The sequence below is a fragment of the Podarcis raffonei genome, chromosome 16, assembly GCF_027172205.1.
Source record: "Podarcis raffonei isolate rPodRaf1 chromosome 16, rPodRaf1.pri, whole genome shotgun sequence".
Classification (NCBI taxonomy): domain Eukaryota; kingdom Metazoa; phylum Chordata; class Lepidosauria; order Squamata; family Lacertidae; genus Podarcis; species Podarcis raffonei.
In genome coordinates this window covers 7,639,642-7,658,321 of record NC_070617.1, presented here as the reverse complement: position 1 = coordinate 7,658,321, position 18,680 = coordinate 7,639,642, and the positions used below count along the sequence as shown (strand labels likewise).

Sequence of the window (18,680 nt, the reverse complement as noted above, 5' to 3'; positions counted from 1 at the left end):
ACCATTAGGTCCAGTCGTGACCGACTCTGGGGTTGCGGAGCTCATCTCGCTTTATTGGCCGAGGGAGCCGGCATACAGCTTCCGGGTCATGTGGCCAGCATGACTAAGCCGCTTCTGGCGAACCAGAGCAGCGCACAGAAACACCGTTTACCTTCCCACCGGAGGGGTACCTATTTATCTACTTGCACTTTTGACATGCTTTCGGACTGCTAGGTTGGCAGGAGCAGGGACTGAGCAATGGGAGCTCACCCCAGTGCGGGGATTCGAACCACCGACCTTCTGATCGGCAAGTCCTAGGCTCTGTGGTTTAACCCACAGCACCACCCGTGTCCCTCTGCGCCACCCGTGTCCCTCTGTATACTGTATATTGTATATGACTGTATACAAACAGCAAATTGACAACCGGTGTGGATCTCTGAGCTGGGGTGCTGAAGGGCTTGCATCATCCTGCAGCGTTCTCACCGCAGCTTCCGGGTCGAGCGCAAGGGAGATGCTGGCATTTCCCCGACCTGCCGCCACCCCCAAACCTGAAAATGCTCTTGGGTGCAGAGCTTCTTGCACAGCCCGTGGCCCCACCCTGTGCCATCTCCCCTCCCCAGGTTCAGCGACCTCTTCTCCCTGGCCGAAGAGTACGAGGACTCCTCCAGCAAGCCTCCAAAGAGCCGCCGGAAAGCCACCGTCTCCAGCCCCCGCAGCCGGAAGAACGCGGCGCAGCCCGCCAACAACGAGGAGGAGTCTGCCTCCAGCAGCGCCTCGGTGAGCCGAGCCTTTGTGGCGGGCGCTGGGTTACGTGGGTAGACGGGGTGCTTTGTTGCCGCACGGTGCCCTGATGCGGCGATGTATAAATCGTGGTGCGCAAATGCTTTTCATAAATAAACATAGCAGCAGCGGGGAACCTCCAGTCCCCAACTGCGGCCTCCAACCTCTCTGTTCCGGCCCTTGGGACTTTCCCATCACCATCCCTGAGTGCTCTTGCCCGGCTAGAATGTGCCCTTGGCCTGTGATCACGCCCGTTAGTGCATGGAGAAAGCAGTCTCTATGTATAGAAACCCCTTGACTTTTTCGTGGCTGGAATGCAGATGCAGGATAATTGTATTAAAGCAGTGGAAAGGCTGTTTGCCTCCGAGGGAATGTGAGACTCAGGCTGAAAGGAGTTTGTTTCTCCCACCCCCCTGAAACAAAGCTTTCTTTCTTTCTTTCTTTCTTTCTTTCTTTCTTTCTTTCTTTCTTTCTTTCTCTCTCTCTCTCTCTCTCTCTTTCTCTCTCTCTCTCTTTCCCTCATATTTATTGATTTTCACAGGTTTTAAAAATTTACTTACATTTCAATCTCTGTTCTCTCTCAAATTTGGGCTACCCACCCTTATTTCCATAATGTTTTTATTCCTATCTTGTTCCTACTGCTTTCTATGATATACTTCAATACAATTATCCTCTATCTCACTTATCCTTCTTTTCGTTCCCCTGCTCATAATTCAAACCCCGGCCGCGTTTTCATTTGACTCGTAATAGTTCTTCAAATATCCCGAAAAGGGTCTCCACTCTTCCACAAACAGTTCGCCTCTTTTATCTCTCGTTTTTGCTGTCCATTTCACCATTTATGCATAGACCGTTAACTTTTGAAGCCGTTCCTCCTCGACTGGTACTTATCCTCCTTTCCATTTCTGCACTTAGAGGGTTCTGGCTGTTGTTGTTGTTGCATCTATAAATAGTTTAACCATCTTTTTCGGGGCCTCCATCCCTATTATCCCGAAGAGAAAAGCTTCAGGACTTTCAGGAATAACCAATTTGAATATTCATTACATATCATTCCCCCAGAGCCTTTAGCTTTCTTACATGTCCACCATATTTGGGGGAAAGAGAAAAAAACAGACCCTCTGGTAGACAGACAGACAGATAATTTATTACGGTCGGAGACCAGCTTATAAAACACACTTGGGGGTACAATCCCAGAAGGAAGGCAAACATTTAAAACAATGTACAACAACAAATTTAAAATTTATAAATGTGATATGTTTACGCTTCCAACAATTACCGTATTTTTTGCTCCATAAGACGCACCTAGTTTTTAGAGGAGGAAAACAAGAAAAAAAATATTCTGAATGAAACAGTGGATGTATGATTTTTGTGGTTCATGCTGTGGCCACAGACATATGTGATTTGACGGTGAGTTTGGGGTGACCCAATGCAAAAATCCTGAGGATCCATGTGCTTTTACCTCCCCACTCCCAGTCAGCCTCCTTTATCACTAGCATCCCTTATCTCTCTCCCGATCGCTTGCTGATCAGCTGCTTCCTTTCAACACCCCCTTCCCTCTTGTTTGCTTTAGTGTCTTTTCCTTAGCTGGAGCAGTTTTTTTGCTTCTCCTTTTCTTCTAATTTCTCTCCTTATTGCTTGTATTAGTATTCCTGTGTCCTCTCCTTGCAAGTTCACTGTCTTTACCTCCCCCCTCCCAGGCAGCCTCCTTTATCGCTAGCGTCCCTTATGTCTGATCTCTTGCCGATCAGCTGCTTAGCGGCTTTGTTTCAACACCCACTTCCCTCTTTCAAAAAAGAAAGAAAGCATGATCTGCTTTTCGCCCATGGGCAATTTGGCTCCGGGGACCACGCATTCGCTCCATAAGACACACAGACATTTCCCCTTACTTTTTAGAAGGAAAAAAGTGTGTCTTATGGAGTAAAAAATATGGTACTTGACACATCCTTGTGCACCTTAGTCAGATCGTTTGGTGTTTAAGATACCACTTACATATCATTGAAACACGGCTTTCTTTGCTTTTAGGAGGAGGAAGACACGAAACCCAAACCCACCAAGCGGAAGAGGAAAGGCTCCTCAGCGGTTGGCTCGGACAGTGACTGAGGGGGGCGGGCAAGACCGCCTTGTCGCTAGCGGCTCCCAGGGTGACCGCAGGCAGCGGCAGAGAGCGGATCTGGAGCGGCCGGCCGGAGTCACCATTGGCAGCGAGGACAATGCTCTCTAAAGAGGGGCGCTGGCGGGACTTGGGATACCTGGGCGCCCCCTCCCCCCCCACCTTGGCACAGTTACAGCCTCTGCCCCGCTCTCCGTGCCTGCGAGACACTCTCTGCCCCCCGGCGTCGCCACCCATCCTCGCCTGCCCGCCTTTTGTACGGTGGCCGCGGGCGGGGGGGACGACGCAGGAGGTTTTCCTCAGGCCTGTCCTTGGCGGCGCGGGGGCCACCTCATTCTGCGGGCAGCGGCGCCAGAGAGAGGGGCCCCCTCTTCTCTCCGAAATGTAAATAAATGGTGTGAACCGGCGTTACTCCCGTCAGTGCTGCTTCCGGCGGGGAGAACCGGGAGTGGGGCTGGGCTTGGGGGGGAGCTGGAAATGTGAGGAGGGGCGGGGGGGTTATTTCGGAGCCGGGCCAGGCTTTTCCTGGCATCGTCTCCCCCCCCCCACAGCGCCAGAGGCCCTTCCTCCCCACCCAACCCCAAGCTTGTCGTGTGTGTGCCCTTCCACCTCCAGAAAAAGAAAAAGAAAGGCCATTTTCTCCACACAGAGAACATTCCGGTTAACCACCCCAAAGCCTCAAACACTCCCCCCACCCCACTTTGCGGGGAGGTTGGGGGGGCAAGGAGGCTTTCCTTTCTGCGGCCTCCCTGCCCTTCCGCGTACGATGGCCGGAGAAGCCTCGCTGCCCCGTTCCTGCCTCAAAACGACAACCCCCCCCAGCCATACGAAGAAATGACTGCTAGGCTGTCGGCATGAAGGAAGGCCCCCCCCTCGCCCTGCCCCGCATCCTCCCGGCCAGATTTTTGAGAAGCAGCCCCCTCCTTCCTGAGACCCCCCCTCTCACAGGGTTGGGGGGGCGGGAAGGGGAGGCGGTGGTGGTGGTAGTGGTGGGAGCAACCGACTCAGCGACAGGCGAGCGAGACGAGATGGTAGTTATATTTTTAATTCCCCGCCTACCCACTGAGAGATTATCATTTTTAAGTGGTTTTTAAAAGAGACAATAAAAACTGTCAACATGTTTTTTGTACAAGTTCACCTGTTTTGGACTCGTGTTTGTATGCTGCGCTGCAGGGGTGGGGGGTTGCGGTCTTTGGGCAGGGGCTATCTTAAGTCCTTTTACTGTTTCCAGAGCTGGGTCCCTTTCCCCACATCCAATCGTCACAGAAGGGGGGGGGGTTATTTGGCCGTCCGGAAGGTGTCTGACTGGTAGGGGGTCGCCCAAGGTTTCAGGCAAAAGTTTCTCCCACCAGAAGTGGCTTAAACCCAGCTCAACTCAACCTCTTTGCTCTGTAAAGGTAAAGTGACCCCCTGACCATTAGGTCCAGTCGTGACCGACTCTGGGGTTGCGGTGCTCGTCTCGCTTTATTGGCCAAGGGAGCCGGCGTACAGTTTCCAGGTCATGTGGCCAGCATGACTAAGCCGCTTCTGGCGAACCAGAGCAGCGCACGGAAACGCCGTTTACCTTCCCGCCGGAGCGGTACCTATTTATCTACTTGCACTTTGACGTGCTTTCGAACTGCTAGGTTGGCAGGAGCAGGGACTGAGCAAGTGGAGCTCACCCCGTCACGGGGATTCGAACCGCTGACCTTCTGATCAGCAAGTCCTAGGCTCTGTGGTTTAACCCACAGCACCACCCGCGTCCCTTCTTTGCTCTGTACCTTCCACTTAAAAACAAAACAAGGAGCCAGTCCTCATGGTTCTGATTTAAATCGGGGCAGGGGAAGTTTGGCAAGTCGGGCCATTGGCCAATCTAGCCCATTACTGTCTGCACTGGCTGGCAGTGGCTCTCTGGGGTTTTTAGACTTGCTTCCCACCCCCCACCCCCCAGCGTTGGAGATGCCTGGGGTCGAACTACTGTACCTCCTACGTGCCATGCAGGAAGATGCTGGAGCGATAGAACTTCTTGTTCGCTTTGCACGCCCTCCGACGAGCTCTCGGGTTTGTATCGCCTTACATTCCTGAGGTTTTGGCCCAGAGCGGTTTCTTCGGAGCTGGCTCAGATTCAAGGCCCGAGTCGTAAATAAGGCAAGGAGCTTGCCCGCCTACCACATCGCTTCGGCAGCTCCCAGCCATGACGGATGCGTTCCAGCTCTGCTGTTGGTGGAGCGTCGCTCTTGTGCCTGGGTCCCGATAACGGGCTTCCCATTGGGGTATCCGTTTGACCGCTTGCGGGAGAAGGGTACTGAGCTAAGGTGTGCCACTGGCCTGATCCAGCAGTCGGGCTATTCGGATGCTCTTAGAAACACGGAATCGTAGAATTGGAAGGGACCCCAAAGCTCATCTAGTCCAGCCCCCTGCAATGCAGGAATCTCAGCTAAAGTATCCGTGACGGATGGCCTTGAAAACCTCCAAGGGGAAAAGAGTTCACAACCTCCCAAGGGAGTCCATTCTGGTGTCGAACAGCTCTTACGCTCAGAAAGCTTTTTCTGATGTGTTCCTTATGGAACCTCCAGCTCCAGAAATAGTCTACCTAAGATTCCTAGGTCCTTAGGGGCATTTGGCCACTGTGAGAGCAGGATGTTTGGCTAGGCAGTCCATTCACCTGATCCTGCAGCTGGGCTCTTGCGATGCTCTTACAGAACCTCCAGCTCCAGAGCAGTCTATCTAGATTCCTAGGTCCTTAGGGGCAGGATGCTGGCCTCTTTGGCCAGCCCGGCTCAACCTGCGTTCTTAAATCGGCTGCAGCACATGATAATAGTAATAATAATAATAATAATAATAATAATAATAATAATAATAATATTTCATTTATATCCCGCCCTCCCCAGCCGAAGCCGGGCTCAGGGCGGCTAACAACAATAAAATAGTACAACATTCTAAAATCATTTCATTATAAAATTAATTCAACTCAAAATGATGGCAACCCTTAGGCTAAAGTTCTGTACTTTTTGGACACTGACAAACTGGAACGTGTCCAGAGGAGGGCAACCAAAATGGTCAAAGGCCTGGAAACGATGCCTTACGAGGAACGGCTAAGGGAGCTGGGCATGTTTAGCCTGGAGAAGAGGAGGTTAAGGGGTGATATGATAGCCATGTTCAAATATATAAAAGGATGTCATATAGAGGAGGGAGAAAGGTTGTTTTCTGCTGCTCCAGAGAAGCAGACACAGAGCAATGGATCCAAACTACAAGAAAGAAGATTCCACCTAAACATTAGGAAGAACTTCCTGACAGTAAGAGCTGTTCGACAGTGGAATTTGCTGCCAAGGAGTGTGGTGGAGTCTCCTTCTTTGGAGGTCTTTAAGCAGAGGCTTGACAACTATATGTCAGGAGTGCTCTGATGGTGTTTCCTGCTTGGCAGGGGGTTGGACTCGATGGCCCTTGTGGTCTATTCCAACTCTAGGATTCTATGATTCTGTGAAGATTGCCAAAGGAGGGGGTCAGGCTGTGCCCTGACCAAAGGCCTGGTGGAACAGCTCTGTCTTGCAGGCCCTGCAGAAAGATGTCAAGTCCCGCAGGGCCCTGGTCTCTTGTGACAGAGCATTCCACCAGATCGGAGCCACAGCTGAAAAAGCCCTGGCTCTGGTTGAGGCCAGCCTAACCTCTCTGTGGCCTGGGACCTTCAAGATGTTTTTATTTGAAGACCGTAAGTTCCTCTGTGGGACATACCAGGAGAGGCGGTCCCGTAGGTACGAGGGTCCTAGGCCATATAGGGCTTTAAAGGTTAAAACCAGCACCTTAAACCTGATCCTGTACCCCACCGGGAGCCAGTGCAGCTGGTATAGCACCGGGTGAATGTGATCTCGCAGAACCTAGAAGATTCTTCTTGTATCTTTCACTTGAAGTTCTAGCTTTACGGCCGAGGGAGGAAAGCTTCACACTTTCCGCAGCTTTCCAGTTTCCCAGCGAGTTCTGGCTTGCGCCAAGCAAGTCATTTGTACCAAACTGCAAGGAATGTCTGCCTGCTGGAAACACCTAAGGAGGCGGCAGGGGAAGGGCGGAAATGTGGGTATTTCTCTTGCGGTTCCTGCTTTCCATTCCTCAAAACATCTGCAACTCATAGTGATGGAGGAAGCTTTGCCCAGAGGCGGCGGGGAACCAAAAAAACTCCCCCAAACTGCCTTTAAGTAGGGGAAAGGTTAGGGCTGGTTGTTTTCTTCGCGCTGCTGGCAGGTCAGTGGGGAAGCGCCGCTGAGCATATGCTTTGCATGCAGAAGGTCCTGGGTTCGATTCCCGACGTCTCCAGGTAGGACTGGGAGAAACTTCGGTCTGAAAACATGGAGACGGTGCCATTTCGTAGACAACACTGAGCTAAGCTGGACCAAGCGCATGGTTTGGTATAAGGCAGATTCCTCTATTCATTTTTAAATCGGCCCTTTATCCAGAAACGTGAGGGCCTCGTATTTTATTTTATTTTATTTATTATTTGTACCCCGCCCTTCTGGCTGAGTTTCCCCAGCTACTCTGGGCGGCTTCCACAGAAACCAAAAATACACTAAAATGTTACACATTAAAAACTTCCCTGAACAGGGCTGCCTTAAGATGTCTTCTGAATGTCAGGTAGTTGTTTATCGCTTTGACATCTGATGGGAGGGCGTTCCACAGGGCGGGCGCCACTATTGAGAAGGCCCTCTGCCTGGTTCCCTGTAGCTTAGCTTCTTGCAATGAGGGAACCGCCAGAAGGCCCTCGGCGCTGGACCTCAGTGTCCGGGCAGAACGATGGGGGTGGAGACGCTCCTTCAGGTATACTGGACCGAGGCCACTTAGGACTTTAAAGGTCAACACCAACACTTTGAATTGTGCTCAAAAGCGTACTGGGAGCCAATGTAGGTCTTTAGGAATGGACCATAACTCAGTGGCAGAAGGTTCCAAGTTCAGTCTGCAGATAGGGCTAGGAAGTGACCCCTGCCTGGAACCCTGAAGACCAATTGCCCATTATTCAGAACAACATGAGGACTAGAACCTTACATTCTTTTTCAAGGGAAGGGTCTTGAACCCCTGCTTTGCATGCAGAAGGCCCCGCGTTCAATTCCTGGCATCTGCAGGTAGGCCGTGAGACAGGTTACCTGTCTAAAACTCTGGAGAACTGTTTGCAGTTAATCTACTGTATCAGAAAGCTCCTTTTCTTCCTGTTTTAAGTCAACCCCGAGGGCTAGAATCTCAATTTTCTTTCTAGGGCACAGGCGAAACGAGACCCAGTGGCAGAACATGTACTTTCTACGCAAATATGCCTAAGTTTAAACCCTGGTATCTTCAGGTAGGGGCAAGTAAAGCTCATTTCTTTTTTCTATTTCTTTACAGGGAGAGAGCTGGTATATTCTGACTTTTGCAAACCGTAGAGATGAGAAGTGCGTGGGAACGGGCTGTGGTTCGGGAGAAGAAGAAGAAGAGAAGAGTTTGGATTTGATATCCTGCTTTATCACTACCTGAAGGAGTCTCAAAGTGGCTAACATTCTCCTTTCCCTTCCTCCCCCACAACAAACACTCTGTGAGGTGAGTGGGGCTGAGAGACTTCAAAGAAGTGTGACTGGCCCAAGGTCACCCAGCAGTTGCATGTGGAGGAGCAGGGAATTGAACCCGGTTCACCAGATTACGAGTCCACCGCTCTTAACAACTATACCACACTGGCTCTCAGGGGGCGCTTGGACGGAGTGTGCATGTTGCGGGCGAGAGTCCAGCCCAGCTGGGTCCCTCAAAGGCCCCTGTCGCCCACTCGGTCCTCGTCTTTGCAGCAGTCTCTGCACCCGGTGCCCACCAGCCCATTGACCAACTGTAGTCCGCACAGCGCCAGCTCCCAGAAAAGCTCATTTCTGAAACCCTGGTGAGCTGGTGCCAGTTCATGCAAGCAGTGCTGAGTGAAATAGACCTGACTAGATTCCTATTTAAATCAGCCTTTTTTCTCCCCTTGGGAGGGGCGGTACCTCTGGTGGGGGACATGTCATACTCAACACCGGTCTTGAAAGACCTACCCTGGCTCCCAGTACGTTTCCGAGCACAATTCAAAGTGTTGGTGCTGACCTTTAAAGCCCTAAATGGCCTCAGCCCAGTATACCTGAAGGAGCGTCTCCACCCCCATCGTTCTGCCCGGACACTGAGGTCCAGCTCCGAGGGCCTTCTGGCGGTTCCCTAGCTGCGAGAAGCCAAGTTACAGGGAACCAGGCAGAGGGTCTTCTCGGTAGTGGCACTCGCCCTCCCACCAGATGTCAAAGAGAAAAATAACTACTAAACTTTCAGAAGACATCTGAAGGCAGCCCTGTTTAGGGAAGCTTTTAATGTTCAATAGGTTATTGTATTTTAGCATTTTGTTGGAAGCTGCCCAGAGTGGCTGGGGAAACCCAGCCAGATGGGCGGAGTATAAATAATAAATTATTATTATTATTATTATTATTATTATTATTATTATTATTAGGCAGTTTGTCCACCTTTGGTGCACTCAGCTCTCACCTTTGGCTCCCAGAAGCTGTTGGCATGCGACAACGCCCACACCCTGGGAAACAGCTTTGACTGGCTGGCTCAACCAGCTGAGCGGAGCCAATGAACCTCAAACCCTCAGTGAGTTAGGGGTTTCCCCTGCATGCGAAGACAGGCAAATTGAGTGAACGAGAGCAATGGTGGATCCAACGGTCAAGAAAGCAGGTTTTGCACATGCTATAGAGGGAAATGAGGGGCTCGCTGACCTGGGAAAGTAGCCCATCCAGGAGAAGAAAAACTCTGGTCATAAACCTCCGCTGCCTTGCGGGATATTTTTAGGAGAAGAAAAAGCTCAGGAGAAAACCCAAAACAACAACAAACCTCTGGTTATGTGAAACATTCAATAAACACACAAGACGTAACCAGCTGTACATTTGAAAAAATAATATATACTATTCATTGTATAAAGCAGAGACATCACCTTGCCAACAAAGGTCCATATAGTTAAAGCTATGGTTTTCCCAGTAGTGATGTATGGAAGTGAGAGCTGGACCATCAAGAAGGCTGATCGCCGAAGAATTGATGCTTTTAAATTCTGGTGCTGGAGGAGACTCTTGAGAGTCCCGTGGACTGCAAGAATATCAAACCTCTCCATTCTGAAGGAAATCAGCCCTGAGTGCTCACTGGAAGGACAGATCCTGAAGCTGAGGCTCCAATACTTTGGCCACCTCATGAGAAGAGAAGACTCCCTGGAAAAGACCCTGAAGTTGTGAAAGATGGAGGGCACAAGGAGAAGGGGACAACAGAGGACGAGGTGGTTGGACAGTGTTCTCGAAGCTACCAGAATGAGTTTGACCAAACTGCGGGAGGCAGTGGAAGACAGGAGTGCCTGGCGTGCTCTGGTCCATGGGGTCACGAAGAGTCGGACACGACTAAACAACAACAACATTCATTGTATTGAATTGTAGATTTCAACAGAAGTAGCTCATAAAGTTCAATGAAAAAAGCAGAAGACCCAGTGGATCAGTTCATTCTCTAGTCAGTTAATGCATAAGGTCTATATATGTGAAAATGTCTATTCCACCTGTCTAACAAACCACATGAAAGGTTGTTGCAGTTCCACAGAATCCTTTAACAGAGTCTAAGACAAGGATTTCTGGAATATTAGCCTTGTTTCGCCGTCCTGGGCTTCATCAGTAGTACAAACTCATATATGCTATAACAGGACAGTGGATCTTATGGCATAGTAGTAGCTGCTGTCAGGAGAAAACGCTACACAAATCCGGAGTGGAGTCCCTAAGACTGTTGGGCAGCGTCTTGTACACCTCCTTTCGGCAACTCCTGCAGCCGAGCCGGTGCCCAAATGTCTTGCTCTGCTTTCCTTTGGTCCACATCCGTGAGGCCGAGAGGGAGGTCTTGTCGTTTGGTCAGCCCAGGACCTCCAGACACACTGCCCAGGTTTGTGCCTCGGGGTGGTCACTCTCGTGCTGCTAAAGCAGCAAAAACAACGCAGGAGGCAGCAGTTCTGAGTTACTGGTCTCTGCAGCCTCAGCAGGCCAAGATTATTCAGTGGTTTGACTTCACCCCTGGAGGTGCACTCCATTGTCTCTCGAGACAGACAGATGCCAACAATTATTCACGAGGACTGCAATCTTGCTGGATTTTTTAAGCAAAGGCTCATAGCACCAGAGCCTCGGTCTGACTCAGTATATAAAAGAGGCGAGCTTCTGTATGTTGTTCAAGCAGTCTATGCAAATAACTATAGGTTTCTGTAACGCCCTGGCACCACTTTCCATAACCCAGTGCCCTCCATAGGTCTTGGAATTTGCTCCCTGTTGGCGCCAGCCAGTGCTGCTAATGGCCAGGAATTACAGGAGCTGTAGCCCCAAACATCTGGAAACATCTGGGGAAGGGTGCCCTAGATCTCTCTCGCGTGCACCCTCCCTGCCTTCTTTAAAATAAATTGCCACTTGAGAGTTTTTACAGGGCTGCCCTTGGGAACAAATGTTGACATATGCCTCTCCGCATGTCTAGCTTGGAAACCCGGGGCTTAATTCCACCTTAAACCCAGGGTTGTGTTGTTCTGCCTGGAGCCGCAAGGTAGCACCCAATTTCTCTCTCCTCCCACGGATATTGGGTCCCGTTGGCATACCTTACAGGGTCGTTGTAAGACTTGCTGAACTGGTGCACAGAAGTGGTTTGAATGCTCCAAAGCCAGGGGATGGGGGAATATTGTGGCCCTCCAGATGTTGCTAGGTATTTTTTAAAATCAATGTATATCCAACCCTCTCCTCCCAAAGGAGCCCGTTCCTGACCACTAGGCGTGCTGGCTAGGAGCTGCTTTCTATCACTACCTGGAGGAGTCCCCTGTCCCTCCTCTAAAACATTAGCTATAAATGGCGAGTGGTTTTGAGGAGAGAAGAGAAGGCCTGTTCTTCAAAGGTCCACCTAGTCCAACATTCTGCTTCCAACTCAACTTGTAAGTCACACCGTTGGTCCATCTAGCTCAGTGTTGCCTACACGGGCTGGCAGAAGCTCTTTGAGATTTCAGACGGGGTCTCCACCAGCCCTACTGGGAGATGCTGGCATTGAACCCGAAACCTCCTGCATGCAGGCAGATGCCCTGCCAATGAACGACAGCCCTTCCTCTAAAAAGCAAGTTCCCGGGCCTCATGGTTGTTTAGCTGCTTTAAATGGGAGCCTAAAAAAGTTGCATTTAGGTCCATTTAAGCTCAGTATTGCCTACACCAGTTTCCCAAACGTGGGTCTCCAGCTGTTTTGGGACTCCAATTCCCATCATCCCTGACCACTGGTCCTGCTAGCTAGGGATGCTGGGAGTCGTAGTCCAAAAGCAGCTGGAGACCCAAGTTTGGGAAGCACCGACTGCGAGAGGCTCTCCAGGATTTCAGACAGGGGTCTCTCAGTCAAACCTGGAGCTTAAACCTGCGCGCTCCAGCATCGCGGGCAGAGATGCTCTTCCGTTGAGCTAGAAAGCTGGCCAGTAGTAAGTGAAGGCACCCCTGCTCCCCTCCTCTGACCCGTGGAGGTAGACTGCCCCTGAGGCGAGAGGCTCCATTTAGCCATCATTTAGCCCAATTGGCTCTAGACGGACCTCCATGAAATCTATCCGACACGTGTGCATGATGGTCTCTGCCGGATGGTGCTCCGCGTCCGAAAACCGGAGTAAGGGAACCCCGACGGATCCCACCACAACACCAGCCAGCTTGTGGCATGGAAAGCTCTCCTCAGCCGTGCGCCTTGTCCACTGACTTGCGCGCGCGAGACAGGCTCCCCTCTGCCGGATCAGCCCTCCAAAAGGAGCCCCGACGGCCAGCCTCCCGGGCTCGCCTTCCCCAGCAGCCACTGCTATGGAGAGGCCCCTTTCTTCCCCGAGCCCGGACGGCTTCCAGCTCCGCCTGGCCTGCTTCCTGGCCCTCTCCTCGGGCTGCTTCCACCTCCGGCCGCCGAGGGCGCCTGGAGAGGGGCGGCTGGCGCCCCTCCTTCCCCGGGCCTCGCAGCGGAGGCGGGGCTGGGCAGAGGCTCCTTCGGCGGTCCGCCCTGGCCCGCCTCCTCCTCCCTCCTCCCGCCGCTCTGCCCTCTTCTAGCTCCAGCCATCGCCGCCGCCGCGCCGTCCTCCCCGTCGTCTCCATCCTCCTCCGGCGCGCCACGATGTGGCTCACCTCGGCGCTGGCGCTGGCCGCCGCCGGCTTGCTGGGGCTGCTGCTGGCCGTGCTGCCCGGCCGTCTGCGCCCGCTCGCCTTGGCCGACTTGGCCTTCCTGGTGCGCGCCTGGCGCTGCCGCCGACGGCTCCTGCACGGCAAGGCGGGCGCGCTCAGCCTGGCGCAGCGCTTCGGGCGCCTGTGCCGAGCGCGGCCCCAGCGCGTCTTCCTGCGCTTCGAGGAGCGCAGCTTCACCTACGGCCAAGCCGAGCGCCAGAGCAACCGCGTGGCCAACGCGCTGCTCCGCTTGCCCGACGGGCAGCCGCCGCTCCTGCCCGGCCAGACGGTGGCGCTCTTGGTGGGCAACGAACCCACCTTCATCTGGGCCTGGATCGGCTTGGCCAAGCTGGGCGTCGTGCCGGCTTTCCTGGGCACCGCGCTCCGCCGAGGGGCGCTGCTCCACTGCGTGCGCACTTGCGGCGCCAGGGCGGTCCTGGTGGCGCACGGTGAGTTGTATACCCCCCACTCCCCACCCCCGTCGCGATTTGTTCTTTCGGGTCTGTAAAAGGGACTTGGCGAACTTTGGGGGTCTGCAGAGGCTGAGATCCAAGGCTCGCGTTACTTGGGAGTAAACCCCTATTAGGGAAGGTAGGGAGGGCTAAGCACTCTCTTCCCAAATCAGACCGCTTCTCCGTGGGATCGTAGGAAGCTGCCTTAGACCGAATCAGACCCATTGTGGTCCATCTAGCTCAGTACTGTAGACACGGACTGGCAGCAGCTGTCAGGCTGTCGTCTCAAGGGGTTCAAGGGGAGGGAGTGACTCCCTTATGGAGGAAGGTTGGGGTGTTTGGGTCTTCTCATTGAATTGTAGTTGGAATTGTAGTGGAACTCTGGTCCAGAGTTTCCCAAACTTGGGTCCCCAGCTGTTGTTGGACTACAACTCCCATCATCCCTAGCTAGCAGGACCGGAGAATAGGAATTGTAGTCCAAAAACAGCTGGGGACCCAAATTTGGGAAAGCCTGATCTAGTGCAACTCCCTGCAATGCAGAAATGTCAATGCAGCGTCCCCTTCCAATTGGAAACCGTACCAGACCCTGTTTAGCTTTGCAAATGTGCGAGCGGTTTTATCGCTGCACCACGATGGAAGTTTATGCAATTATGCACTGCATGGAGAGAACGGATAGAGGAAAAGGCTTTGTTCCTCTTTCCTAGTACTAGAACTCTCAGGCATGCAATGAAGCCAAACGTTCAAAGTTTCAGGGCAGATAAAAGGAAGTCCTCTTTCAAGCAGCGCAGGGTTGAACTATGGAACTCCCTGCCACAGGAGGCAGTGATGGCCATGAACTTGGATGACTTTAAAAGGGAATTGGATTAATGGTGGAGAGGACTAAGAATGGCTACCAGCCACATTGGCTCCGCAGTTGGAGGTCACAATGCTTCTGAATGCCAGTTCGGGTCCCGCTTGCTGGTTTCCCATAGGTATCTGGTGGGCCCCTGTGATAACCAGATGCCGGACTAGATGAGCCATTGGCCTGATCCAGCAGGCACTTCTTACGTTGCAGAGTCAGAGCATTGGTCCATTTAGCTCAGCGTCGCCTCCATCAATTGGCAACAGCTCTCCAGAGAAGAGTCTTTCGTAGCCCCACCTGGAGGTGCTGTGGATTGAACCCGGGGTGATTCTGCATGCAGGGCAGATGATCTGCCATTGTGCTGCGCCCCTTCCTCACTGAGAATAGCAGGATCGACTTATTTGCATGTTTGTTCAGGATCACACTAAACATGGGCTTGCTTGCTTGTTAGTGGGTTTTAATCTGGTTTCTGGCTTCCTGGGGGTTGTGTCTCCTGGTTCAAAGCTCACTGTAGCAACCAGAGGTGCGGTGGGCAGCTACTTCCAGGGGCAAATCCTTATTATTTACCTATTCAACTTCTATTCCACCCTTCATCCAAAGATCGCAGGGCGGTTCACAACATAGCAATACAAAAACGTTTAAATCCTCTGTTTCTGTGTTTGGAATGTCTGAAGTGTTCCAGTCGCTGTTGGATGGTTTCTTCAAATTTTAGGTTTCGTTATTGTTCCACAAGTATGTCTTTAAGGGCCAGAGCAAATAACATGACCCAGTTTTACAGCTGTGAAGCAGCATAGCAGGTGCTGTTAAGTTGTGTTAATGAAGCTGTTGGGTATAGTATATAAAGAGCAGCAAGTAGCTCTCTCAGTACCCTGGTGGACGGGTTCCACTTATTGATATAATGTAATTTAGTGTAAAAGAAGTTTTTGTTTTTGTTATTTGTTATTAAACCAAGCAAAAGTTACTTTTGCGTTTCTTGAATGTGTGGTCTCCCCAGCACGCTTTCTGCAGCCCAGCTAATCTGCGAAAAAGCCAACAGTCGCATCGGTTTCAGAATTGCACACATACACACTGAAAGGAAATGAGCCCAGAGAAGCTACTCTTACAGAGACGTGGCAGGCACCCTCTTTGGAGAACATGTACTTTTGTCACTCTTGCCTTAAGAACGAGAGAATATTCTAACTGTGCGTACAGAGAGAGTGCAATTCCCTCCTGTTTTTCTCCTCCACCTGTAGACACTGTTTGGAAGAAGGTGAGCAGCAACTCAAACAGAGATAGGATAGTCAGCCTCCTCTGACAGCAGGCCATTGTGCTGCGTCTCTGAATTTGGAATGGCTGGAACGCTGCAGAGATGTGGCAGCATTAGCTGTCCCTGATAGGGCCTGATTGCAAGGAGGCGAGCCCAGTGCAGGGACTCACGCAGAGCTGCAACAGGCAGCCTCATCGATGGGTGGCTGTTTCACCGGTCTTTCCATTGCTAAGGGTGATAGAATGTGCTGATTATTCAGGAATACAGACAAATCAGTCCTGCGCGGCTGTGTCACCTCTACCCCCCCAACCCAGGGCGCAATGCAACCAGTTTGGCGACATTCTGCCCCATAGCAAGGAGAATTTGTCACCCTTTGCTTTTCTGTAGGGTGCTGGGTACATTGCTCTCTTCTCTAATGCTAGCATGTTGAATGAAAAAAGAGAGTCAGTAATTATATGTGATCCCTGATTGGCTGGGATATGTATCTAGGAGAGGGGCAAAGAACCTGTGGCCTCCCAGATGTTCCTGGACTCCAACTCCCATCATGCTTGATAGTTGGCCATGATGGCTGATGGGACATGGAGTTCCAAGAGCCCCTGGAGGGCCATAGGTCCCCCATATCAGGTCCTACTGAGGGCCTTCTTGGTAGTGGTGCCAAACCTTTCGAATGCCTTCCCATCTGATGTCAAGTAGATAAATAACAATACAGTGGAACCTTGGTTCTCGAACAGCTTAGTTGACCTACAAATTGGCTCCCGAAAACCCAGAAGTAAGTGTTCCGGTTTTCGAAAGTTTTTTGGAAGCCAAACGTCCGATGCGTCTTGGTTTTCGAACTGTTTTGGGATTCGGACGGACTCCAGGAATGGATTAAGTTCGAGGACCAAGGTACCACTGTACAACCTTTAGATGACATCTGAAGGCAGCCTTGTATAGGGAAGTTTTTAAACGTTTAACGTTTTATTATGATGTGTTGGAAAATGCCCAGTGTGGCTGGGGCAACACAGTCAGATGGGCAGGGTACAAAAAAAATAATCATTATTTATAAAGGTAATGATAATAATATTTGCTTTAGGAGATGGGTCCCCTTATTTTTTATTTTTTTAAAAAATTGCACGCAAATATTGGGCACATTTAGTGATTATTTCTGATCATCCGCTAAGGAAATTTAAACATTCCATACAGGACAGTTAGCTAAAGAGAACTTCCAGATGCAGAGGGTGTCTAGCTTAGAATAGCAGTTGTTGGCCGTGCCTTAGTGCCCTTCCCATTAGGGCATCCGGCTGATAACTGGGTGAGACAAGAGTCTGGACTGGGCAAGGCACAAACAGCCATTGCCATTAGGAATGGAGCCTCCCTGTTCAGACCCAGTTTATCTCTGAATGCCGGATACCAGGAACACACAACAAGGGAGGGCTGCGCTTCTAGGCTTCCTGGCTGCTGCTCACTGTTGGAGACAGGAGGCTGGTCTTTGCTCTGATCCAGCGAGGCATCACTGATAATGGATTAGATACGAGCAGCTAGCCATCATGATGGCTGAGAAGAGTGGAGCCTCCAGGTTCAAAGGCAGTCTACCTTTGAATCCAGACACTGGAGGGCAGAGAGCAGGGAAGGATATTATTATTATTATTATTATTATTATTATTATTATTATTATTATTATATTGTAATTAGCATTATAATTATTTTTCACCCTTTATCCCAGGGCAGGCTGCATCAACGAGAGTGGTGCAGTTCCAAATAAATTCGGGTTAATTTGCAGCTTTAAAGGCGGGGTCACAATAAATACCTTTCAGCGATCAAAACGCCTCCACGCCCTGTTTGTGGGGTTCCTTGGAGCCTCTGGCCAGGGATTTGGGGGGCGGGGGGAGGAACAGAATGCAAGACGCCATGGACTTTTAATTTTTATCTAGCAGGGTTCTTCATTTACTGTGTGTGTATCTTCCGAGAGCAGCTTGCAAAAGTCAGCGATAAGACCGTTCCGGCTCTCGGGTTTCCACACCAAGAGCCACGGCACAAAAGGAAAACGGGTTTGGGAGGGGGGAGGAAAAAAGAAATCTCAGCCCCAGTTTGATTTGATTGGAATTAATTTTATAATGAAATTATTTTAGAATGTTTTATCGTTTTACTGTTGTTAGCCGCTCTGAGCTTGGGTTCGGCTGGGGAGGGCGGGATATAAATAAAATTTATTATTATTATTATTATTAGCTGTGGAGTTCTTGTCAAGAATAGCTGAAATGGGGAAGAAAAAAAGATTTCAAGGAGAGGAGGAGCCAAAAGTTGCTGGTCTTTTGGCAGAGGCCCTGCGGTCCAATCTCTTCCTCTCCTATATAGCCTGATGGAATGGCTGCTGATCCGAGTTGAGGGGCAATTATCGCTTAACGCTAACCCTCCCAAGGGTTGTTTCCCAACTAAGTTCTACTCGGATTCAACCTGCTGAATTCATCCAAGTTAGGCATATTGATTAATTTCAATGGGTCGACTCTGAGATTGGATTATGTGTACATAAAATTGGATTACACATAGAGATATACATACTGCTAGGGGGGTGGCCAACTCCCAAGAGTCTGCGATCTACTCACAGAAATAAAAACTGGCAGTGATGTACCCCCTTTTTGGGGGGTTCAGGTCACAGTTTCTGGATTTTTTTTAGGGAGGAGGAAAGCCCCGATTTTTGAGAATTCTCAAGGGAGAAAGGGGAACAGCCACTCATCAACAGATCGCTGCGGAAACACACAGCCTCAATGAGTAAACTCCATCGTGAAACAATGGAGGGCGGGGCAAGGGGGCAGGCTGGATTCTATTTTATTAACACTAAGGAAAGAGACCCAGCAATCGACCGCGATCTACCAAAATCTCCCTGGGATCTAACAATAGATCGCAATCAACCTGTTGGACATCCCTCCCTGCGCTAGAGAAATAGATATGGCTATAGGAGCCACTACTAAAATTTTTTTTAAGTCGCCTTAAAACTCTGGAAGGTCTCCCACGCCTGTAAATTTCATCCGCTTTGGCCCAAAATAACAGCTTTTACACTACCCGAAATTCTGAACGGGGACTCCAGAGTTTTATACAGAGGGTCATCCTCCAATTAACTTCTGCTCAGAGC

At 50.8% G+C, this 18,680-nt stretch overlaps 2 protein-coding genes across 6 annotated transcripts in view; both read left to right on the top strand.

The window, feature by feature from the left end:
- The window catches only part of INTS3 (integrator complex subunit 3), a 93,198-nt gene extending 89,197 nt beyond the window's left edge, over positions 1-4,001 (top strand). For all 5 annotated transcript variants that reach the window (XM_053368686.1, XM_053368684.1, XM_053368683.1 and 2 more), the window contains 2 exons: positions 600-756; positions 2,779-4,001. In XM_053368686.1, coding sequence (XP_053224661.1) covers positions 600-756; positions 2,779-2,856 — 235 coding nt within the window. In that variant the 3' untranslated portion in view covers positions 2,857-4,001. The remainder of the gene's footprint in view (positions 1-599; positions 757-2,778) is intronic.
- An 8,534-nt stretch (positions 4,002-12,535) lies between these two features.
- Positions 12,536-18,680, top strand: part of SLC27A3 (solute carrier family 27 member 3) — a 30,076-nt gene continuing 23,931 nt past the window's right edge. The window contains exon 1 of the mRNA XM_053368691.1: positions 12,536-13,484. Coding sequence (XP_053224666.1) covers positions 12,551-13,484 — 934 coding nt within the window. The 5' untranslated portion in view covers positions 12,536-12,550. The remainder of the gene's footprint in view (positions 13,485-18,680) is intronic.